General features: G+C 39.0%; 2 protein-coding genes across 5 annotated transcripts in view; one reads left to right on the forward strand and one right to left on the reverse strand.

The window, feature by feature from the left end:
* LOC143019505 (tRNA-splicing endonuclease subunit Sen2-like) overlaps positions 1 to 2378 on the forward strand; it is a 26783-nt gene extending 24405 nt beyond the window's left edge. For all 4 annotated transcript variants that reach the window (XM_076175176.1, XM_076175175.1, XM_076175177.1 and 1 more), the window contains one exon: positions 2029 to 2378. In XM_076175176.1, coding sequence (XP_076031291.1) covers positions 2029 to 2187 — 159 coding nt within the window. In that variant the 3' untranslated portion in view covers positions 2188 to 2378. The remainder of the gene's footprint in view (positions 1 to 2028) is intronic.
* LOC143019503 (uncharacterized) overlaps positions 1 to 25721 on the reverse strand; it is a 26507-nt gene extending 786 nt beyond the window's left edge. Inside the window, exon 1 of the mRNA XM_076175163.1 lies at positions 17880 to 25721. Coding sequence (XP_076031278.1) covers positions 17880 to 20705 — 2826 coding nt within the window. The 5' untranslated portion in view covers positions 20706 to 25721. The remainder of the gene's footprint in view (positions 1 to 17879) is intronic.
* Positions 25722 to 25841: the final 120 nt, after the last annotated feature.

Genomic DNA, 25841 nt, shown 5'->3' on the forward strand with positions numbered 1-25841 from the left:
TCCTTGACGAAGTCCCACCTTTACCTCGAACCACTCACTCTCCATTTCCAATCCTGACACAAGCTCTACTACTCTCATAAAAACTCTTGACAGCTCCCAGAAGCTTTCCTCCTATCCCGTATATCTGCATAACCTCCCACAGTGCCTTTCTGTCTACCCTATCATAAGCCTTTTCCAGATCCATAAAAGCCCAAAAAACATCCTTCCCCTTTCCTATAGCTTTCTCACATATCTGTCTTACCACAAAGATCTGATCTAAACAACCTCTACCTGTCCTAAATCCACACTGTTCCTCACCAATTACTCCTTTTGTTCCTCTCCTAATCCTCTCAATCAAGATCCTCCCATAAGCCTTCCCAACTACACTTAACAAGCTAATCCCTCTGAAACTACTACATTCCCTTGTAAAGAGGAACTATACAGGTACTCCTCCAGTCCTCTGGCACTCTACCCTCTCTCCAGCAAACATTAAATAACCTCACCAGCCAGTCCACCATCACTGTACCTCCCCTTTTTCAGACATTCTGCATGGCATCCATCCAGACCAGGTGCCTTACCTGCTTTCATCATCTTAACAACTGCCTTCACCTCATCCTTCCTTGTTTCTCCTCCATTCTTCTCACTCATCACTCTCATTTTCTTCGCATTTCCCACTGCAGCTATCTTTCCCTCCCTATCCTCCTTCACATTTAGCAACTCCCTAAAATATTCTGACCATCTTCCCCTTACTGCCTTCTCTTCCATTATCATCTCTCCATCTGCACCTTTTACCTTTTCTTCTCTACTTGATTTGCCTCCTCTTCCTCTCTTATAGAAGACCATATTAATTCAATCAGTAATAGGCACCTGCAACTGGTAGTCCCTTGCAGGGCAGATGTCAGAGAATCCTCCTCCTCCCAATTACCCCCATGGCTTGTCATCGTGAGCTTTATCTAGAGGTGCAGGTGATATCTCTCAAAATCTGCTGCCCTACTATAATTGGCAATATTCATCAAGGTCTCCCATAGATCTCTGGGAAGAAGCTTTGGACTTCTGTCTGTATTGCATTACTGTGGGACTGTTTCTGTCACTGGCTTGAGGTGATAGGATTATTAAAAAAAAAAAAAAAAAAAAAAAAAAAATTGACCTGCCATATCAAGGCCTGGCAGGACCCCATTGAAGAAACTGTTGGCAACCTCCTTTCTTTAAAGTACAAGATATAAACTGTAAACTGAGGCAGTGTATAGATGATACTTTGATGTAAGGAAGGGAGAGGGCAGGGGATGGGGGGAGTAGGGAATGGATGTGTGTGAATTATATTTTAATACAGTGGAAGGAAAGAAGGGGATCGCCTTCCTGTGGAAGTACTGTGTCCTGCTGCATTGCTTCTGATGCAGGGCAGTGGGCAGGAGACAAGGATGATTCTTCATCCATGATGAGCTAGCAAGATGAGAGTGAGGAAAGGGTGGTGGATGGGAGTGGGTGCATGCCTATTGACTTAGTTACCTTCCTTATAAAGGGGGGGAAAGCCCTTGGTATATAGACAGACAAGATGTGAACAAGCATGTGTAGTTCTTACGTCATAATTTATATTTCCTATGATTGACAGTAAAGGCGAGGGTAATGGGCAGGGAATTGGAGATGGTTAAAGATATTGGAGAAGAGTAAAAAGTGAGCCAGATGTTTGTGCTTGTGGCAGGGTCAGAGGAGGGATTAAAGGAATTAGTGACAGTTTGTGACGGTATGCAGTAGAAGAAAGTTGAAGGTAAATGTAGGTAAAAGTAAGGTGATGAGATGTACAAGGGGAGAGGATGGCAGCAAGTTGGAAGTAAGTCTTAAAGGAGAGAGGTTGAAGGAAGTGGATAGTTTTAGGTATTTGGGGTCACTTGTGGCAGGAAAGGAAGGAGTGAGGGTGGAAGTGAATTGTAGACTGAGAGAAGCAAGTAAATGTCATGGGAGATTATAGTGTCATGAGAAAGCCCTTGGTATGTAGATATATTTATATTTCATTAATCACTATATTTAAAGACATAACTTTTCTTTCCTCAGGCTCCAGTCCTTTGCCATGTTCTGCGTCCCAGAAATATGACAAAAGAACGCCTCAGCAGTTCCCCAAAGTGTCTGGAAGAACTCAAAATCTATTCTGTACTTCTCTCTCGCTGGATATATGATCAGAATGCTGAGACAAAAGAAACCAAGCCCAAGTGATAAAAGCAAAGTATTCACATTACCTTCGATATCATTGAAGAGTGAAATGAAAATATTAGTGTAAAAAAAAAAAAAAAAAAAAATCACAGGGATATTTTGTAAAACGGGAAAATGTTGCCTTTTATTGTATAATAACATGAAGGAGATGCTCTCATCCACTGCAATTATTCAATCGGTATTAACAAAATTAAGGCAAATTTTCTTATCCTAAATGTCATATTTATGAATGAAATTACTGTTGTGGTTCAACCAAATAGGTCCACTTTGATCATATTTACAGTATTGAAGGAGGTTACTTAAATTTTAATATCCTGGATTAAATCAGTTGTAAACTCATGGGACAGTCAGTAAAACTAAGAACCTCAACATTTGAAAAAAGTGAGTTTTTGTAACCTTAAAAACACTTAGAGTAGCTAATTATCGCAGCTTAGTTATCACAACAAACTTTGCCAGAAATCTACATTAAACTTAATTTTTATGATTCAAGTGTAAGCTGTGCAACCTGAGTGGGCACAAGAAGCCAGTAATTTACATGTATATTCTTGAGGATGACTGCTACTATGCTACTCTTTTCTTGTACCTTAAACAGTGTTGCTCGATGTACTATTTGAAGGCCAAAATGAACATCAATGTAAAACTGCATCAAAGAAAGAAAAGTATGTTGTCATAGTTATTGCTATTCAAGGAAGGACAATATGTGCATTTATGTGATCCCAAAGTTAACCTTGGAAGAAAATTAGTCAACACATTTGCCATGGTCTGGGCTATTCAAATATCATTCTTCTTAACAAATGATTTATTTGGTTGGGAACTTTCTGTGCAGGCAGTTCTTTTAATGATTATTGTGTCCTTCATAAGTGATATGGCAGTGAGTTGGTTGTAAGTCTTAAAGGAGAGAGGCTGGAGGAAGTGGATAGGTTTAGGTATTTGGGGTTGCATGTGGCAGGAAAAGGAGTGAAGGTGGAAGTAAATTGTAGATTGAAAGAACCAAGTAAATGGCTTTGGGGATTAAAAAAATGTCATGAGAAATAAGCATTTGGGAATGGATGCAAAACTATATGAAAGGGTGATTGTCCTAATGGGGTATGGGGCAGAGACATGGGATTTAATCACTTCAGTACAAGTCAGATTCTCGTGTGCAGCATTGGCTGCCATATGCACAATGCATCACACTACTCGCATTATAAAATGTAAAGTTACTACTGTATTACTTGTTCTCTTTTGCTCGAGTAATAAACACAGAAAACTTGATCAAAGCAGTTCATAGAATCCAGGGTAACTCATGTACAACAAAAATATATATATAATCAAGACGCCAATGCCAGCATCCTTGTGTACTCACTTGAGCCTCTATTAGAAATTACGTAAAAGGTGACGTCATATTGAACTCGTTTATTGAACTCTAGAAGTTTAATTTCATTAAAGTAATAAATTATGTATATTTAAATTGTTGGATAAAATCTGAATAATTAATAATGTTAATGATCAATTGCTACTGATAATTTGTAGTCTATTGAAAAATTTAAACATTTGAAATAAATACCGAAAATTCTGGTCGGTGAAAAGTAAACAATGGTCGCGAAAATTATAGATATTGCGTGTGGCCTGCGACCGGATTCACTCAAATACTAGTTTTCGTCAAGTCAAGACGCTTAGAATTTGTGTCAACTGAAACTACAGAAAATCAATTTCGGAGGAACAATTACTCCCAACTATAAAGAGAAACCTTTCTTTAAAACAAAGTTTAACACTACACAATTGAAAATAACGGATAAACTTAATAGGGCGAAAGGGACGTAAGTATAACTCGGCCGAGTTAAAACCGGTCTCTCGAAAATCCGCCTTTTCTTTAATTACATCTAAAATATCAAGAAGAAGGTAAGAATCAACTTTCTCTTTTGAATTAGTTTAACTAAAGTAAGAATTATTTGTTTGGATGAGGAAAACAGATCCTTTTCCAATATATTTAAAGAGAGGATTTATTAACATCAAGACTCGGCATAATGATAATCTATCTGATTCGCCATAGCCAATAGTTTACCTCCGTGAATTGATTCAGTATTCGAGCCTTTAAGTGGGCCTATTTGTTTATAATAAAAAGGTAATTGTGGATTCACTGTGCCGATTATTATTAAAAGGCTTCACATATTCGTAAGTAAATTGAGTTGTTTTATATAATAGTTTCAAGAGTTCAATTAAATGAGTTTGTCAAGTTTGCCTAGTAATAGCCTATTTGTTCTTAGTGGAAACCTTGTGTCCAGGTTGGTTTGTTTAGTTGAATTATGGCCTATGTTTAGTGAAATCGAATTGTTTTAATTTATGTATAGGCTAGTACAACCTGAATATTTTTTTGTACTTTGTATCAATACAGTCTAATCATGACAAGTGATAATGATAATGAGGATAAGGATGAAGCTGGATTTGAGACTGCATTGGTTAAACTGAAACGAGAAAGGGGTATACTTAAAAGAAAAGTTACTCTGATTCTTAATAAATTAAAGGATTCACTTAGTAAAAAGACCTTAAACATTAATTTCTGTAGTAAACAATTAGATATTATTGATCAAGTTATAAGTGAAATTAAAGTTAAAGATGAACAGATTTTAGATCTTCTAAAGGAAAATGAAGTAGATGTTAAGAAATTTGACACATTTACTAGTGAAGTAGATAAGCAAGTAGGTTATCATATGGAAATAGATGAAAGTCTATCAGAATTTCAGGAATTTAAAATGGCAGGGAATAAATCCAATAATCACTCTACAAGCTCTATAGATGCTGATAGATTTGTTGAAACACTCAATAGGCTAGACCATTTTGATACTAAACCGCCTCCCTTATCTTGCGGCGTTTTTGATGGAACTGAAAAGGATAAATTTGCTTTTTCTTCTTTCCTCAATCAGTTTAATAATGTCATAGGTAATAAGGAGAGTATGTCCCAGGCAGTGAAGCTTAGTTATTTACATAGTTATCTTAGGGGTTATGCTTTGAAAATCATTAGCCATTTGTCTATCATAAATGAAAATTATGATATTGCACTAAGATTATTGAAAGATGAATTTCTGGATGTACCCTTTATAGTGGATGAAACTTTCAGAAGGATTCTAAGCGCAACAGTTCCTCAAGGATATGACGAGGAGTTTTTTATATTAAAGTCATTCATCATTGAAATTAAAGCATACATCTTTGAATTAAAGTCTAATCATGGCTATGATTTTACAATGAAAAATTCTCCTGGAAATTTACTATTGAGTCATATTCTCTTTAATAAGTTGCCTACAGCATTCAAAAGGGAACTGGTTCATAAATATAACAACTATCCTACCTTGACTGAAATCTTTGAGTCATATAATGACATTATTAAGACTCTAATTAAGACCTGTAAAACTACTTTGCCTAGATCTGATAAAATCAATAAGGCCAAAGAAAATTCAAAAAATGCACCCAAAGAAAATAAAAGTTCTCTTCAAATTTTCAAGACCAGTCAAAATAAGGTTGCTCCCTCTAAAAACTTTATTTGTAAATTGTGCAGTGCATCAGGTCAATCCTTAGGACAGTGTGAAAAATATTCAACTCTTTAAGACAGAGAGAGTACAGGAATTAGGTCTCTGTGCACGTTGTGCTGGATCTGGTCATAAAGAAGATGAATGCTTTAGCAAGCAAAATAAATTAAAATATGGTTGTAAACACTGTAATTCTTATAGCCATATAGCACCCCTTTGTCCTGAATTTAAAGGACCTAATACTAGTAATAATCATCTTTGTTTAACATCTCAACAAAATTCTGAAAATGATTACATTTCCCCTACTGTAACTTTGGAATTTATTCGTGGTAAACAGAGTAAGAAGATCAGATGTTTAATTGATACAGGGAGTCAGTGATCCTACATGAAGCCCTAGAAAATATAAAAGATCAAGGATTTGAATTGGCTGATGAAGCCTTTGGATTAAATCAGGATAATGAATTAATAGAGGTGGATGCATTGATAGGTGTAGACTTGCTTCAATTCCTTTCAGAATGTTCATTTGCCTCATGCTTGCAAGGGAGCTGCATGGTAATTGGAAATAAAGTAATTCCTATTGGTAATGTCAATCATTTTTTGACTAGGAAACAGGCTTCTCAAATTAGTAAAAAAACGGCAAGTAATAAAGTTCAAATCTATCAATGTCAGAAGTCTTCTAAAGTTCCTGACACCTCAGTTAATCTGATACTTAATCCAATTAAATCTTATTTTAATCCTCTAGAAAATATTCTAAATGATTCAGATATTGAAAATGGGATAGAATATCTCTTTAGCTTGGAATCTATTGGAATTAGTAAGAATGAAATTTATAGTTCAGAGGATCAAGAACAAATTGCTAGATTTAATGAAGCTATTCAGTTTAAAGATGGCCATTACCAAGTTAAGTTTCCTTGGCATTCAGAAAAAATAGAACTGGTCCCTTCTAATTTTCAGGTTGCCAGAAAAGTTTTAGGGAGAGTTTCAAAAAATCTTAAAAAGTCAAATCTTTATGAAAAATATGAAGAGGTCTTTGATCAGCAGCTTCAGGATGGAATCATAGAGCAGATTGAAATAGACTTTTCTGATGAAAAGGTGAATAATCACACTTGGATTCCACATAGGCCAGTCATTAAGATGGAAGAGCAGGTCTCAACTAAGATTAGACCAGTTTTCAATTGCTCACTAAAAACTGATAAGAATCTACCTTCTTTGAATGAGGCTGCATATACTGGAGTTGATCTAATGGAGTCCTTGCTTAAACTGTTATTTTGCTTTAGAACTAATATAATCTTGCTGAGTGACATCAAGCAGGCATTCCTGTCAATTAGGCTCAGCCAAGAGTTTGACAAGAACCGTTTTTGTTTCCTTTGGGAAAGGGATAAATTGATTGCTTATAGATATAGAACTCTAGTATTTGGATTTACATCATCACCCTTCATTCTACATTATGTAATGAAGAAACATGCCAGTAAATTTCCACTTGACAAGTGCACTGACATTCTTTCCAGTCAATTCTATGTTGATAATTTAATATTCACAGGCAATAATTTTAAGGAAATGACTGACCTTTATCGGCTTTGCTATGAAAGAATGGCTCTTGGTGGTTTTATTTTAAGATCTTGGAATTCAAATTCACTTGAACTGAGACAACTGATAGAAAAGGATGGCAAATTAGTTGAACATTCAAATGAGACAGAGAAAATTCTTGGATACAGATTTAATCCTAATATGGATGAGATGCAGCTTGCACCTGTTGAATTTCACTCTGTCAGTACTAAAAGAATTGTTATCCGAGACTTCAAGTTTGTTCGATCCACTGGGGTTAGTCTTACCCATTAGTATCAAAGGAAAGTTATTGATGAGGAAGGTGTGGCAACTCAAATTAGGATGGGATGAAAAATTGCCTGAGGACATAATAAATGAATGGGATAATATCAAACCTGGTTTTGAGAAAGCCAATCAGGTCTCCTTTAATAGGCAGGCATTAAATGAGAATGAAGAATATGGACTTAATATTTTTAGTGACAGCTCACAAAATTTGTCGCTTATGGTACCAGTAAAGAAAGTAGTTCCCTCTTATTTGCTAAAGCAAAAGTGGCTCCTGCTAACAAGGAAAAAGAACATAGCATCCCAGTCTTGGAGCTACTTGGAGTGATTCTTGCTTTAAAGTGCATATCCACTATTTTGAATGCCTATTCCAATATAAGATTCAATTATATTAATATTGCTGTTGATGCACAAGTTGTGCTCAACTGGTTAATAACCAGACAGACTAAACTAAAATCTAAGTTTGTCAAAAATAGAATAGGTGAAATGGATAGTAAACTACAACAGCTTGAAAGGGATTATAACATTCCCATTAGTTTTAATTATGTCAAAACTGAAAATAATCCTGCTGATCTCTTAACTGGAGGCTTAACCTACAGCAAATTCATCGATAATTTTGAATTTTGGCTCAAGGGACCAGATTGGATGAAATATGATTTAAATACCTGGCCTAAATACCCATTGTTGAGTGTGGGTTTTAATCTGATGAATCAAAATATCAATACTCTCAATACCATGCAAGGAAAGGAAGTTGAAATCAAACCTATTTTTGACATTAATAAGTTTTCAAACTATAATAAAGTTATGAAAATCACTGAGTATCTCTTCAAGTGGATTTGTATGAAAAGTGGTGAAAACTCTCATGAGAAGGCATTGGATTATTGGATCATGATAAATCAGTCAATCAGTTTTGCTAAAGAAATTAGCTTCCTTAAACAAGTGGATACACTCGAGTCAAGTAACTTTAAAAATTCAGAAGTGCCTTCCTTAGTACATACATACATACATACATATACCAAGGCTTTTTCCCCCTTCCAAGGGAGGTAGCCAAAAAGGGAAAGGCATAAAAACACTCCCACCCATTTCATCCCTAAATACACTCCACACCCCTCCCACCCTTCCTCTCATCTGAGCACCTCCTGGATGACGGGTCATCCCTGCACCCTGCCCACCGCCCTGGGTCAGAAGCAGTGTCGCAAGACACAGCACATCCACAGCAAGGCCGCTTCATTTAATCGGCGACCCCCCCTCTCCGTCCCCCCCTGCATATAAGGAGAGGACGGGAAGAAATCCCTTCGGGCTGCGTCAAAATTTACTCACACACCCCCCCACCCCCCCGCCCATTCCTCCTCATGCAGTCACAACATCATCCATATACAACCATTCTCCACTCACCTCTGTCTTCCGTCCTCTTCCTTCCTTCCTCAACAGACATTCCCCTCTTCCCCAAAGCCCCCTTCACCCCATCCATCCACCTCATCCTAGGATGTCCCCTCATGTTCACTCCCTCCACATCTGCCTTCCATACCTCTTTTACTAGTCTTTCTTCACTCATTCTTTCCATGTGTCCAAAGGGTAGATCTTCTGTTAAAGCTTCAATTAAGGACTGCAAAATTTGCCAGAAGTATAATGCACTTGCCTATAATTACCCTAAAGTAACCAGTATGCCTAAGCAGCACATGAATCTGATCAGACCTTTCAATCATGTGGGAGTTGATTATACAGGTCATGTATTTTTGAGAAAAGATAATACTAATACTTTGAGTAAATATTTTATATTGATTTTCACTTGCCTTAATATCAGGGCTGTCCATTTTGAGTTGTTGCCTGACATGTCAACTAAGAATTTCATTCTGGCCTTTCAAAGATTTTATAATCAGTATACTATTCCAACTTACTTGTACAGTGATAATGCCCGATCATTTGTGAAAGGTGGAGACATATTGGAGAAAACTCTCGAGTCGAATGAATTTTTGGATGAACTCTCAAAAAACAAAATCAAACATGTAAGAATCCCAGTATATTCAGCATGGGCTGGAGCAGCTTGGGAACGTCTTATCAGAACACTAAAAAACTGCCTGTATAAGGCAATTGGAAGATCTAATTCAACATATTTTGAGTTTCTCACTGCCCTTTCAAACATAAAAAATGCCATTAATTCTAGGCCTCTCACTTATAGAGCCAGTTCAGAAGAATTTGAATTTATAACTCCAAATTCATTCCTCAAACTTAACAACATTGGTTCATTGATGTTCAAAGATGAAACTGATATTTGGGTTAATGATGAAAATCAGGAAAATCTTGAAAATGCACTTTGCAAGCAGAATGAGATGTTTGAGGAATTTAGAAGATTGTGGTATGAAGACTATCTTCTGAGTTTAAGGGATCATGCAAAAAATCTTTACCAGAAAGAATGGTCTGACAAGATAAAGAAAGGAGATGTAGTTTTGATTAAACATCCAAATAAACCCAGACTTTTTTGGTTAATGGGAATAATATTAGAGATAATTATTGGGCATGACAACAAGGTTTGGATTGTTAAAGTGAAACAAAATAATGGAGAAATTGCCTTCCATACAATAAAGAATTTGTATCCCATGGAATTAAATATCACTCTTGGAAGTCAAAACCCATCACAACCTTCAGAGGTAGATACTGGAAACGACTCAAATCAAACAAATCCGCAAGCTCCATCTGCAAATAATAGAGATCTCAAACCAAAAAGAAAGGCTGCATTAAAGCAGCGTGAACTTATGAAAAATAAACTTGATTATTTATAAATTATAAATTGGGTATTAGGTGTTGGGTAAAATGCTACACCCTGGTTCTGGGGTGAGGATACACGAGTTTAGGTGGTGGTTCAGATACTTTACCCTTAATCTAAGGGTGAGAACAAATGTTTTATTAAAGATTGATTAGAGGCTTTAAATCTTATTGAATCATTTGTATTTATATTGATTTGGACACAAGGTTGCGTTGCATTGCATTGCAATTGTTACAAATGCAATCTCTTGTCTGGAGTATATTAGAAATTATGTAAAAGGTGACGTCATATTGAACTCGTTTATTGAACTCTAGAAGTTTAATTTCATTAAAGTAATAAATTATGTATATTTAAATTGTTGGATAAAATCTGAATAATTAATAATGTTAATGATCAATTGCTACTGATAATTTGTAGTCTATTGAAAAATTTAAACATTTGAAATAAATACTGAAAATTCTGGTCGGTGAAAAGTAAACTATGGTCGCGAAAATTATAGATATTGCGTGTGGCCTGCGACCGGATTCACTCAAATACTAGTTTTCGTCAAGTCAAGACGCTTAGAATTTGTGTCAACTGAAACTACAGAAAATCAATTTCGGAGGAACAATTACTCCCAACTATAAAGAGAAACCTCTCTTTAAAACAAAGTTTAACACTACACAATTGAAAATAACGGATAAACTTAATAGGGCGAAAGGGACGTAAGTATAACTCGGCCGAGTTAAAATCGGTCTCTCGAAAATCCGCCTTTTCTTTAATTACATCTAAAATATCAAGAAGAAGGTAAGAATCAACTTTCTCTTTTGAATTAGTTTAACTAAAGTAAGAATTATTTGTTTGGATGAGGAAAACAGATCCTTTTCCAATACCTCATGACACTTATGTAGGCATCATCATACAGAAGTGGTTAAGAGAGGCAGAGAGGAAAAGTTTAAATGTGTTTGAGATCAGATGTCTGAGTAGTATGGTGGGAGTTACTAGGTTGGATAGAGTGAGAAACAAGATGAGGAGGAGAGCTGGGGTGGAAAAGGAGATGGCAGATAGGGCTGAAGAAAGAGTATTGGGATGGTTTGGATGCATGGAAAGAATGAGTGAAGAAAGATTAGTAAAAGGTGTGTGTGGAAGGCAGAGGTGGAAGGTGTGAATGTGAGAGGATGACCAAGGATGAGATGGATGGGGTGAAAGGAGTGTTGAGCAAGGAAGGGAGAAGATAGGGATGAGTGGAGAATGGCTATGTATAGGTAATATTGTGATGCAAGGAAGGGATGGTGGTGGGGTTATGGAGTGGTTATGAAAGAATATTTTGATGCAGCCCGAAGGGATTTCTCCCTGTCTTCTCTTTTCTACATGAGGGGACAGAGAGAGGGGAGTTGGTGAATAAGTGAAGTGGCCTTGCTGTGGATGTACTGTATCTTGCTGCATTACTACCCAGGGCAGTGGGCAGAATACAGGGACGACCCATCATGCATGAGGAACCAAGATGAGAGGGAAGAAGGGTCGTGAATGGGAGTAAGTACTTAACTTTTGACTTGGCTACATCCCTTGTATGGAGGAAAAAGCCCTTTGTGTATTGGCTGCATGTTGTTGTGGCTAAGTAGCATGCAGCTGATACTTTAGGGTCTGGGGCACCCCTACAGACCAGAGCCATACATAATTTTGTCTGTGATAGAGGAAATCTCTGTTCATAGAGAAATGATGATACTTAATTATACCGCAACTGTCCCTCTGTTATGCTGTCCCCCCACCCATTGTTACTGTCCTGTACAATTTTTCTGAATATTCATTTCCTTTTGCTGAACCCTGTGGTGGGGGAAAAGAATACTGCCACCAAGCTTCCCACTTGAGTCTTATGAGGTGACAAAAAATGAGACAGGGATTAGGACTAGGCATCATCCTCCCTGTAGCCCTAAAGGGAACATTCCTAAAAAAAAGTAAAGGCATAAGAGGGTCTAGGATTTTTCCAATCAGTACCCTGAGGTTTGGGTCTTTTAATGTGCGTGGATGAGTTACAGGTGAGAGTAAAATGGAAGAAATAGGCAGTATGTTTGTGAGAAGAAAGATGGATGTGTTGGCATGGAGTGAAACCAAGTTGAGAGGGAGGGGCAAGTGCGAGTTTGGGAGGTTCTAAGGAGTGAAGAGAGGATGAGGGAGAGAAGGGGTGGCAGTAAGTGAAGAGATAAGTAAGTGTGTAGTGGAATGGAAGAAGGTTTCTTCAAGGTTAATGTAGATGAAGGTGAAACTGGGAAGGAGATGTGGGTTTTTGTAAGTGCATATGGGCCTGGTAGTGAGAAGAGTAGAGGAAAGGGAGGCTTTTTGGATGGATTTAAATGGGTGCATAGAGGGATTTGGAAGAAATGTCAATGTAGTGGTATTGGGAGACCTTGATGCTAGGGTAGGAAATTAACTGATAGATGGAGTGGTTGGGAAGTGTGGAGTTTCAGGAAAAAATTGAAGTGGAGAGTTGATGGTGGAGATGTGTCTAGAGAGTTGATGATAGTAAATACAGTGTTTAGGAAGAAAGTCGAGCATACACATGGGGGAGGGTGGTAGAGCATTAATGGACTATATAGTGGTAACCAGGGGTATAGTAGGAAGAGTTAAGGATGTACATGTTCTAAGGGGAGAGAGTGGGGGAATATCAGATAATTTATTGGTAGAAGGTAAGTTGAGAGTGAAGGATAGATGGAGAAAGAGGAAAAGGACAGAAGGTAGGGTGCTTAGAGTGAACAGCTTAAATGATAAAGATGAGGAGTACAAGAGTGAAGGATAGAGTAGAACTAGGAGTGAAGGAATGGGGATGGTTCAAGGAGTGAGTCACAAGGTGTGCAATGATGGTGTGTGGAACAAGGAGGATGGGAGGAAATAGAAGGAAGGGTAGTGAGTGGTGGGATGAGGAATCAAGGTTATAGAAGAGAAGCAAGCTTTCACAGATTGATTACGAAATAGTATGAGGGATTCATATGAGAGGTACAAAGAAAAAGAAGTATAGCATAAGATAATGGAGGCAAAGAGGAGAGCAGATGTGAAATGGGGTAAGAGTATGACAAAAATTTTGAAAGTAATAAAAAAAATGTTTTGGAAATGGAGAGGAAGGTGAATCAAGTAGAGAAGAAAAGGTAAAAGGTGCAGATGGAGAAGACAGTAAGAGGAAGATGGGCAGAATATTTTAGGGAGTTACTAACCATGAAGGAGGATAGTGAGGGAAAGGTAGTTGCAGTAGGAAGTGCTAAGAAAATGACCGTGATGAGTGAGGAAAATAGAGAAATGAGGAAAGATGAAGTGAAGGCAGTTAAGATAATGAGAGCAGGTAAGGTACCTGGGTTGGATGGTTGCTATGCAGAATGTCTGGAAAAAGAGGGTACATTGATGGTGGACTGGCTGGTGAGGTTATTTAATGTTTGTTTAAGAGAGGGTAGAGTGCTGGAGGACTGGAGGAGTGCTTGAATACTTCCACTTTACAAGGGTAAAGGGGACAAGTGTGAGTGTAGCAGTTTCAGAGCAGTGGTTCTTAAGGGGGTACGCGACACCTGGAGGTCATTTTCTAAAATATTTAGAGTAAAGAGCTGAAACTTCTCAGGTAAATAGGTATCCATATTGCCTACATTTTAGGTGAAGCAGAATGATGTATGTACACATGTACACATGTACACATGTACGTATACCAGTAGCGTCATTTAAAAGTGCACAGCACCATAATACGTGGACCAATTTGTTTTATATTTTGGCTATGATTAGTCAGTAGGCACACCTAGGGCCGGTCATTGAGTAATTGAACAATTTCCTTTATACTTTTGCATACAGGCATTTCAATTTTAATGGCTGGCAAAAATCGTGAAAAATAAAAAAAATTTGCCTTTGTTTCCATTATTACTCCAAACTCTTTCATCCTATTCAAAATATTCGAATGATCGGCCCTAGCAGTTACTAAAAGTAATATTCCCTGTAAGTTTCATCTAAATCTAATGTATATTAGATTTTTTATGATTAAAAAAAAGTAGAAAAATATCGAACGGAGATATGGCAACTTGAAATATGAATATATCTGTAACTTGCTTATAGTTTCACCAATTTGACTGATTTTTTCATGGCTTAATTCTTATTATATAATAAGTAAGTACAGTAAAAATTATCAACATATTTTAATTATAAGTACTTTAAATACTGAAAAACTAAAGTATAAGTATATCACAGTAGTGACGACGCACAGACGACAACATATAATTTGCTTTTTTGCACCTTTGGCGGTTTCTTCATATGAAACCTCTCTGCTGGGGGTCTTCAGGGTATCTAAATCATTGGAAAGAGGTTTATTTTCCAGTAGTGGGCGCCTTCTCTTTCCTCATCAGATTCCCCTCGCCAATCTATGTTGGTAGGGCACCCCCTCCAGCATCATATGATGTCCCTTCTTCTTTCTTCTTCCTGTATAGCCTTGATCTTTTTCCTCTTGCTTTCTTCTTTGGATTTAATCTTCCTCTTTGAATTGTTTAGTCTAATGTTGTCCTTTACCTCTGTCACCATCACAGAGGTGCAGGTGAGGGCGGTGGTGGAGTGAGAGGTGGTGAGATCTTTAGTCGTCTTTGACTGCTTGCCATCTTTAACTGCTGTTTTTTGTCATTGTGATGTTCTTTTGTTCTTTTTGCTACCCATGATGACTGTACTAAAGAGTAATATGTACTAGCTAAAGTAATAGATTGCAATGAGAGCTCATGAGACATGCGTACTTCCCTTTTCAGAGCTAGCCGGTAACTAACGCTTAGTTTCGCACAAAGTTGGCGAAATATTCTCCCTCCACCTTCCTCCCTTCCCCTCCACAATCGTATTGGCCGTTGATACACTGGGCGAGTGTAAATTCAATCAAATTTCAACGTTATTCGCTGCGCCTGAAGGTCCTAAGTGGCACGCCTCCTTCTAGTGTGGGTTGCGCCTTTAAATCTGTCCCTTTAATCCTCACCCAGGACCTTTAAATTGCGCGCGGCTGGAAAATTATTTGTCGGGATTTATTTCTAAGTGGTATACGAACATTTTGAACACAGTTTTGAAAAATGCCATATCTTGACCAAATTCACCCCCCCAGGTGTCGCGTACCCCCTTAACCTTGTTGGAGGCACTGAACCCCTCAAGTTTCATACATGCATTCATGGAACCCTTCGTAGTTGGAAAAATAAAATGTGTTTTTTTTTTTCCTTCAAATTCAAAACATAGGAACTATATACTGTATTAGTGCACAAACTGTACCATGGATCATTTGCACATGAAATCACTGTGTTCAAAGAACAAAACCAACAAAACATATATTTCACATAAAACAAAAACATAATGAATATTTACTGCAAATCAATGTGACTTTTGCTGCCTCTCAAGAGACAATTTCAGAAATGCATGGCTTCACCTTGGCAAGTGCCACTCTCATATAATTTTCACAACAAAGTCTGTTCCTTTTCTTCGTTTTTATGTCTACCATCCTCGAAAAGGATTGCTCATACGAGTGGGGTGAACCCAAGGGTGAACCAAACCGCCCCGGAAACTGACTCACCTGGGGTTCGATTGAACCCAGGTTGAGAAACACTGTTTCAGAGGGATCAGCTTGTTACGTGTAGTTGGGAAGGCTTACGGGAGGGTCTTGATTGAGAGGATTAGGAGAGGAACAGGGAGTAACTAGTGAGGAGCAGTGTGGGTTTAGGACAGGTAGGGGTTGTGTAGATCAGATTTTTGTGGTAAGACAGACATGTGAGAAAGCTATAGGAAAAGGTAAGGATGTTTTTTGGGCTTTTGTGGATCTGAAAAAGGCTTATGACAGGGTAGACAGGAAAGCACTGCGGGAGTTATTGCAGATATATGGCATAGGAGGAAAGCTTTTAAGAGCAGTCAGGAGTTCTTATGAGAGTAGTAAAGCTTGTGTTAGGATTAGAAATGGAGAGAGTGGTTTGAGGTAAAGGTGGGACTTCATCATGGATGTGTTATGTCATCCTGGCTGTTCAATTTATACATGGATGGGGTGGTGTGCAAGGGTAATGGGTCAGGGATTGGAGATGGTTAAAGAAAATGGTGAAAAGTGGGAAATAAGCCAGTTGTTTGCTGACGACACTACTTGTAGCAGGATCAGAGGAAGGGCTGAGGAAGTTAGTGACAGAGTTTGGGAAGGTTGCAAAAGAAGTTGAAGATAAATGTGGGTAAAAGTAAGGTGATGAGATGTACAAAGGGAGAAGGTGGTAGCTGACTGGAAGTATTAGCCCCATACCCATAAACTTTTTTTGGAAAGTTTCATTTTAAGACAATTTTTTTTTTCTTTTTAATATTTTTCATGCTGATTATGGAAATAACTTTTATCTTTTTCTTTTACCAATATTTCACTTGAAATTTAATTTTGAAATTATTTCTAGCAAAAAAAAAAAACGAGACAACTCGTCTTACCCTTTTTTACTTACAGTATTGCCTTTTTCCCATCTTTAGAATAAAAAGTAAAAGGAAATTACACTTATTTTACTTTTTCATTTTTTATTTTACAATTGATAATCCAGGATTTCCAGTGAATGGGAAGAGTGGTGGTGGAGGAAGCATGTTTTATTCCGACACATGTCAACACCAATGTCATGCATCATCATCCTCCTCACTTGAGAGAGAATAGCCATCATCAGATGAATTTACACTCTCATCTGATGTATCCAAGCTTCATATTCATTCTCATCTTCTGACATTGACATCTGGGCATTATATATATAAATATATATATATATACTTATATATATATATATATATATATATATATATATATATATATGACGACATCTTGACAGGTTGTGAGAGAGGCAGAGGGGAAAACACACAAATAGAACGAGAGTTTATTCTTTAACTAGTTTTGCACTATGGTGAAGAAGCACCATAGTGCAAAACTAGTTGAAGAATAAACTCTCGTTCTATTTGTGTGTTTTCCCCTCTGCTTCTCGCATATATATATATATATATACATACATACATATACCAAGGCCTTTTCCCCCTTCCAAGGGAGGTAGCCAAAAAGGGAGGCATAAAAACACTCCCACCCATTTCATCCCTAAATACACTCCACACCCCTCCCACCCTTCCTCTCATCTGAGCACCTCCTGGATGACGGGTCATCGCTGCACCCTGCCCACCGCCCTGGGTCAGAAGCAGTGTCGCAAGACACAGTACATCCACAGCAAGGCCGCTTCATTTAATCGGCGACCCCCCCTCTCCGTCCCCCTTTGCATATAAGGCGAGGACGGGGAGAAATCCCTTCGGGCTGCATCAAAATTTACTCACACATACTACCCCACCCCCCACCCATTCCTCCTCATGCAGTCACATCATCCATATACAACCATTCTCCACTCACCTCTGTCTTCCGTCCTCTCCCTTCCTTCCTCAACAGACATTCCCCTCTTCCCCAAAGCCCCCTTCACCCCATCCATCCACCTCATCCTAGGACGTCCCCTCATGTTCACTCCCTCCACATCTGCCTTCCATACCTCTTTTACTAGTCTTTCTTCACTCATTCTTTCCATGTGTCCAAACCATCCTAATATTCTTTCATCAACTCTATCTCCCAAATCCTTTGTCACCCCTGATCTCCTCCTCACCTCCTCATTTCTCACTCTATCTAGCCTAGTAACCCCCACCATACTTCTCAGACACCTCATCTCAAACACATTCAAACTCCTTCTCTCTTCTTCTCTTATGTTCCACGTTTCTGCCCCATACAGTGCTGTTGGCACAATCACTCCTTCATACAGTCTCCTCTTCGCATCCATTCCCAAATGTCTATTCCTCATTACACTCTTTAAACCACCAAGGCATTTACTCGCTTCTCTCAATCTACATTCTACCTCCACCTTCACTCCACCTTTTCCTGCTACACTTGCACCCAAGTATCTAAAACTATCCACTTCCTCCAGTCGCTCTCCCTTAATGTTCACTTCCAGTCTACTGCCACTTTCACCCCTTGTACATCTCATCACCTTACTTTTACCCACATTTATCTTTAGCTTTCCTCTATCACATACTCTCCCAAACTCTGCCACCAGCTTCCTCAATCCCTCCTCTGACCCTGCCACAAGCGCAGTGTCGTCCGCAAACAACAGCTGGCTCACCTCCCACTTTTCTCCATTTTCTTTAACCATCTCCAATCCCTGACTCACTACCCTAGCATTCACCTCTCGCACCACCCCATCCATGTATAAGTTGAACAGCCAGGGCGACATAACGCATCCTTGACGAAGTCCCACCTTTACCTCGAACCACTCACTCTCTCCATTTCTAATCCTAACACATGCTCTACTACTCTCATAAAAACTCTTGACAGCTCCCAAAAGCTTTCCTCCTATCCCATAAATCTGCATAACCTCCCACAGTGCCTTTCTGTCTACCCTATCATAAGCCTTTTCCAGATCCATAAAAGCCCAAAAAACATCCTTCCCCTTTCCTATAGCTTTCTCACATATCTGTCTTACCACAAAGATCTGATCTACACAACCTCTACCCGTCCTAAATCCACACTGTTCCTCACCAATTACTCCTTCTGTTCCTCTCCTAATCCTCTCAATTAAGATCCTCCCATACGCCTTCCCTACTACACTCAACAGGCTAATCCCTCTGAAATTACTGCATTCACATTTGTCCCCTTTTCCCTTGTAAAGAGGAACTATACAGGCACTACTCCAGTCCTCCGGTACTCTACCCTCTCTCCAGCAAACATTAAATAACCTCACCAACCAGTCCACCATCACTGAACCTCCCTTTTTCAGACATTCTGCATGACATCCATCCAGACCAGGTGCCTTACCTGCTTTCATCATCTTTACAACTGCCTTCACCTCATCCTTCCTTATTTCTCCTCCATTCTCCTCACTCATCACTCTCATTTTCTTCGCATTTCCCACTGCAGCTATCTTTCCTTCCCTATCCTCCTTCACATTCAGCAACTCCCTAAAATATTCTGCCCATCTTCCCCTCACTGCCATCTCTTCCATTTTCAACTCTCCATCTGTACCTTTTACCTTTTCTTCCCTACTTGATTCGCCTCCTCTTCCTCTCTTAATTTCTTTCCAAAACATCTTTTTATTACTTTCAAAATTTTCTGTCATACTCCTACCCCATTTCACATCTGCTCTCCTCTTTGCCTCCTTTACCTTTTGCTTTACTTCTCTTTTCTTTTCTTTGTACGTCTCATATGACTCCCCTGTCCTCTTTTGTAACCAATCTGTGAATGCTCGCTTCTTCTCTTCTACAACCTTCTTTGTTTCCTCATCCCACCATTCACTACCCTTTCTTCTATTTCCCCCTGTCCTTCTTGTTCCACACACCATCCTTGCACACTTTAGGACTCCCTCCTTGAACCATCCCCATTCCTCCTCCACACCCATCTCTGCTCTATCCTTTACTCCCTCCCACTCCTCCTTCAGCTTCTTTTCGTACTCCTTCTCCTTTTCATTCAAGGAGTTCACTCTAAGAACCTCCCTACCTTTTGTCCCTTTCCTCCTTCTCCATCTATCCTCCACTCTCAGCTTACCTTCCACCAAAAAATGATCTGATATTCCCCCACCCTCTCCCCTTAGCACATGTACGTCCTTAACTCTTCCTATCATAATCCTATTTACCACTACATAATCCATTAGCGCTCTATCTACCACCCTTCCCTCCACCACCCTCTCCCATGTGTACTTATGCTTGACTTTCTTCCGAAACACTGTATTTGTTATCATCAACTCTCTTTCTAGACACATTTCCACCATCAACTCTCCACTACGATTCTTTCCTGGAACTCCACACTTCCCAACCACTCCATCGATTGGACCATTTCCCACCCTAGCATTAAGGTCTCCCAGTACTATTACATTGACATTTCTTCCTAAACCCTCTATGCACTCATTTAAATCTATCCAAAAGGCCTCCCTTTCTTCCATGCTCTTCTCACTGCCCGGCACATATGCACTTACAAAGACCCACATCTCCTTTCCCAGTTTCACCTTCATCCACATTATCCTTGAGGAAACCTCCTTCCACTCCACTACCCCTTTACCTATCTCCTCACTTACTAGAATAGCCACCCCTTCCCTCCCTCTCCCTCTCTTCACTCCTGATATCCTCCCAAACTTACACTCACCCTTCCCTTTCAACTTAGTTAAACTCAAAGCCAACACATCCAACTTTCTTCTCACAAACATACTACCTATCTCTTCCCTTTTACTCTCATCTGTACCACATCCACGCACATTAAAAGACCCAAACCTTAGGGTGCTGGCCCGAGGCCCTCCAGCACCCCTTATGCCTTTCCTTTGCTTTTTAGGATATTGCCCCTTGGGGCTACAGGGAGAAGGATGCCTAGTCCCTCTCCCCGTCCCTTTCTTCTCGCCTCTTACGATCCAAGTGGGGTATTTTGGCTGCTTGTTATTGTGGCAAAGTAGCATGCAGTCGATACTTTAGGGTCTATATGGGGCGCCCCTACGGACCAGAGCCACACATCATTTTGTCTATGATAGAAGAAATTCTGTTCATAGAGAAATGATGACACTTTTATACTACGACTGTCCCTCCGTTATGCTGTCCCCCAACCCCTTGTTGCTGTCCTGTACCATTTCTCTGAGTATTCTCTTTCTGATTGGGGGAATTCCCTGTGGTGGGGGAAAAGAATTATATATATATATATATATATATAAAAGAGTGGATGTGCTCAAAAGTGATGAGTCTGCTTCCTTTGAGTGATACCTTATCACTAATAAATGCATCCCGAGGCGGAAGAAAAACAGCTACCAGACGTATAATTTACTGAATACACTTGTTGATGGCTGAGAAAGGCCCTAATTCAACGGGTACACTCGTCTATTCCTGTTTTTGAAACATTGTCTGGATGAGTTTACTTGTCGCACTCTGAAAAAGAAAACTAGGGTGAAGATGAGTTTACTCATCCTTGCCTGGTAAGGGGTTAAGGGAGAGAGACTAGGTGTGAATGTGATGGGAAAAGGAGTGGTGGAGGTAGAATGTATATTGAGAAAAGTGAGTAAAGGCCTTGGAGGCTTAAAAAGTGTAATGAGAAATAGACATTTGGGAATGAATGTTATGAGGAGATTGTATTTACCTAGTTGTATTTTGCGGGAAGGAGAGTTACGCTTGTGGTGTCCCGCCTTTGTATCTTGCATTGTCTAGTTTGCTCTTAAATTCATGAATGGTTTTTGCATAGACTATTTTTTTTGTCCAGTTTGTTCAGTGTCCACCACTCTAAGTGGAAACTGTTTTTCTTCAGATCTCTTCTGTAGCTATGTTTTTTTATTTTCTTTCCATGTCCTCTTGTGTTTCTCTTGTCCCAGTTTAACAAGTCCTCTCTATCGAGTATTTCTGTGCCCTTCATGATTCTGTAGATGGTCAGTAGGTTACCTCTCTTCTTTGCTCCAGCATCGGTAACTCCAGTTTAACCAATCTCTCCTCATATAGTTTGCAAGTGCAGGTGCCATTTTTGTGGCTACTTTCTGGATTCTTTCTATTTTCTTTTTATTCTTTTTGGTACTGGGTGACCACAATGTCGCTGCATAGTCTAGGCCTTATTAGTGTGACCAATATATACTTTTTTTTCAACCATTTCTTCATCCAAATATGTAAATGCCACTTTTATAGAAAATGGAATGGGTGGGAGTGGTTTCTATGCCTTTTTCTTTTTGGCTACCCCCCGTGTAGGGGGAAAAAGCCTTTGGTATATGTATGTCCTTTTATTGATCTTAGCAAGTTGTAGGATTCTCCAACAATTTTGTTTATCTGTTTATCATAGGACAAGTCGTTTGAGATGATTACACCCAAATCTTTTTGGGATTTCTCCTTCTTTACCTCCTTAGTTCCAATTTTATATTGTCCTGATATTCTATTTTTGCTTTTTCCAAACTCCATTATGCTATACTTATTAATATTGAAGTCCACTTCCCATTTCTGATTCCAGTTCCATACCTTATTTGGGTCTTCCTGCAGTGATTTGCAATCCTTATCAGTTTTTACTTTCCTTAACAGTTTGGCATCATCTGCAAAGAAGCTCATGTAACATTTCACATCATCCATGTCATTCACATAAATAGCAAACGTTATTGGGGCCAATACAGATCCTTGTGGTACTCCACTGATCACCTCTTTCCAACCCGAATATTTTTCTCTGAGTACTACTCTCATCTTTCTACCAATCAGGAAATCCTCCATCCATTTTAGTAGGTTCCCTTGTATCCTCCCTGTATGTTCCAGTTTTTTTTTGTTTTTTTTTTGTGTGGTACTTTGTCAAAAGCTTTTTAAAAGTCAAGGAAGGCACAATCAGCCCATCCATTTCTTTCTTGCACTATGTATATTAATCTTGAGTAGAAACATATTAAGTTTGTGGTACATGATCTTCCTTGTCTGAACCCAAATTGTCTTGGGTTTATTATATTATTGTCTACCAAGTGTTTTACCCATTTATTCTCTTTCTCACAAATTTTGGCTACAGTGCTTGTTAGTGAGATTGGCCAGTAGTTGGTTCTTCCTTGTTTCCTCCTTTATATATTGATACAATGTTTGCATTTTTCCGGTCTTTTGGTATTTTTCCTTCTTTAATCCCTTCGTTACTGACCCGTCAACCTTACATAAACAAACATTTCAAACTGTCCCACAAATGGCTGGAGCCTTATGTTTGTAAACACAGACACTTGCCACCACGTGGGTTGAAATAACACAGAAACCAAGGCCTTGAGAGCCCTCAATACACACAGCTTATAACTGTGACACGTACGTGTCACAGGGAGCACGCTCAGTTCCTGGCAGGTGTACTCAGCTGTGACACGCAGGTGTCACAAAACACACATCCGGTACTCAAGGGGTTAAGTGAGCAACTTATTATGTTATGTATTTTGTCCGTTAGTTCTTCTTTGCATTCTTTTAGAATCCGATTTGCAATTCCATCTGGGCCATGTGATTTCCTGACGTCAAGGTTTGATAGACGTTCCATTATTTCTTTTTGTGTTATTATTATCTCGCTCATGGGGGGTAGATTGCCTTTCATTTCCTTTGTCCCAATATTATGCTTTCTCTCTAGTGAAAATAGATTTGAAGTGATTATTCATGACTTCGGCCATTTCTAATTCTTCTGTGTATTCTATATTCCCTTGGCGTAGTTTCACCATTTCCTGTTTGTTTTTAAGTTTACCATTCATGTATTGATAGAATAGCTTGGGTTGCTCTTTGCATTTATCTATAATATACTTTTCATGGTTCCTTTTTTCCTCTCTTCTTACTTTAACATAATCATTTCTATAATTTATATATACTTGCCATTTTCCAGGTTTTTTATCTTTTCTCCATCTTTTCCAAGCTCTGTCCCTTCTATCTTTTCCCTCACTGCATCTTTTGTTGGACCAGCATTTAATGTACACTCTCTCTAGCTTCTGTCTTGGTACGTGCCTATTCACCCCTTCATTGTAATTATCCATCAAGATATCACATTTCTCTCCCACTTTTGTCTCTTCCATGTAAAAAATTTTCCAGTTTGCATTCTGGAAGAATTTCTTCAGTTTTCCAAAGTCCATTTTGTTGTACATCAATCTTTCTTTCCTATGCTTTTCATTTCTCTCCATGTATATTTCTTCCTTAGTTCAGTCTCGATGAGTATATGGTCACTCTTTCCAATTGGTGTCTTGTATTGGATTTTATCTACAATTTCAGGTTATGTTGTAAATATTAAATCTAGTTTCGACGGGTCCTCGTCATTTCTGTATCTGGTGTTTTCACTGACCCACTGAGTCATTGTATATTCCACGGTCATGTCCAGTAGTACATTACCCCACAAGTCTTCTCCTCTCACTATCATGTTCTCCCAACAAATTTCTTTGCAATTGAAGTCCCCCATAATTACCTGATAACACCTGCCCATTAGTATCTCATTTAATGATTACCTCATATCTTCTAGCATTTCCGTATGCTCGTTCTCTTTCCAAGCGTTCATTCTTGGGGGCACATAAGTCACCACAAACTTTCTACTTTTCATGTTCTTGTCTTTGACTTTTATCATCAGTTCTACATTACCTTTGCCCTCCACAATTTTTGTCACATTCAAGTTTTTCTTGGCCAAGAACATGATTCCTCCTCCCTGTTTCTTGTCTCTGTTTTTAATCCAGTAATTGTATAGTCCATGTCCAACATTGATGGGTGGTATTACACCCCCATAGTTTAGTCTCCACAATTCCCATTATGTCTGGTTTTTCTTCTAGCAGGTAATCATTAAGTTCATTCAGTCCTGAAATTAATCCATCGTTGTTGGTATAGGCCACTTTCAATTTTTTTCTTTCTGTCTTTGGTTTGCCCATTCTGATGTACCATTTCCTCAGTCTCATGTCAAAGGAGTGATTGTGCTGAAAGCACTGTACGGGGCAGAAACATGGAACATAATAGGAGTTTGAATGTGTTTGAGTTGAGGTGCCTGAGAAGTATGATATGGGTTACTAGGCTGGATAGAGTGAGAAATGAGGTTAGGAGAATAGGGGTGGAAAGGAAGTTGGGAGATAGGGTTAATGAAAGAGTATAGGGATAGTTTGGACACGTGGAAAGAATGAGTGAAGAAAGATTAGTGAAAGAGGTGTGGAAGGCAGAGTTGGAAGGAGTGAACATGAGGGGGCGACCTAGGGTGAGATGGATGGATGGGGTAAAAGGGGCATTGGGAAAGAGGGGAATGTCTGTTAATGGAGGACGGGAGAGGACAGAAGATGGGGGTGAGTGGAGAATGGTTGTGTATGGATGATGCATGAGGTGGAGTGGGTGGGTGAGGGAGTATGTATGAGAAATAACTTGACACAGCCCAAAGGGATTTCTCCCTTTTTTCTCCTTTCCTGTATGAGGGGACAGATTTAATGAAGTGGTGTTGCTGTGGATATGCTGTGTCGACACTCCTTCTGACCCAGGGCAGTGGGCAAGATGTAGGGATGACCTGTCATCTAGGAGGTGCCAAGATAAGAGGGAGGGAGGGGGTGGATGGGAATGGAGTAAGTTAGGGATGGAATGGGTGGGAGTGGTTTTTATGCCTTTGTTTTTTGGCTACCTCCCTTGTAAGGGGGAATGTATATTGATATACAGTGTCCTTCACAATTTGGGGGCAGTCATGGCTGCTACCATGCAATTTAATTTCTGTCATGGTATGCCTCAGCAATTGAAGTTTTAAGCTTATCTTGTTTATCAAATCCTCTGTGATTCAGACTATATATCATAGCTGCAGCCTGGTGATTTTAATCAGTGACCACATTATAATAAATATGCATGTTTTGAAATGTACCTTTAAACCCTCCATTTACCTACTTTTATTCACTCAGGAATTTCTTGAATTAATTACAAATAACAGCAAATAGAGGCAGCACTAACACTGAAAATGGTAAGCACTCTGAGTGAGTGGATGGTATAAATGAGACTGATGCTATACTTTGGCAGTAGGGGAAGTGCATCACCACTACACAACTTGCCAGGAACCCAGCAAGAAGCAAAAATGTGGAATGCTACACCCAGGTCGTGGCAGAAAGGAGCTGCCACTGTGGACATATGAATCATGAATAGCA

This window comes from Oratosquilla oratoria, chromosome 37 (assembly GCF_046742065.1).
Source record: "Oratosquilla oratoria isolate Oo_2021 chromosome 37, ASM4674206v1, whole genome shotgun sequence".
NCBI lineage: Eukaryota > Metazoa > Arthropoda > Malacostraca > Stomatopoda > Squillidae > Oratosquilla > Oratosquilla oratoria.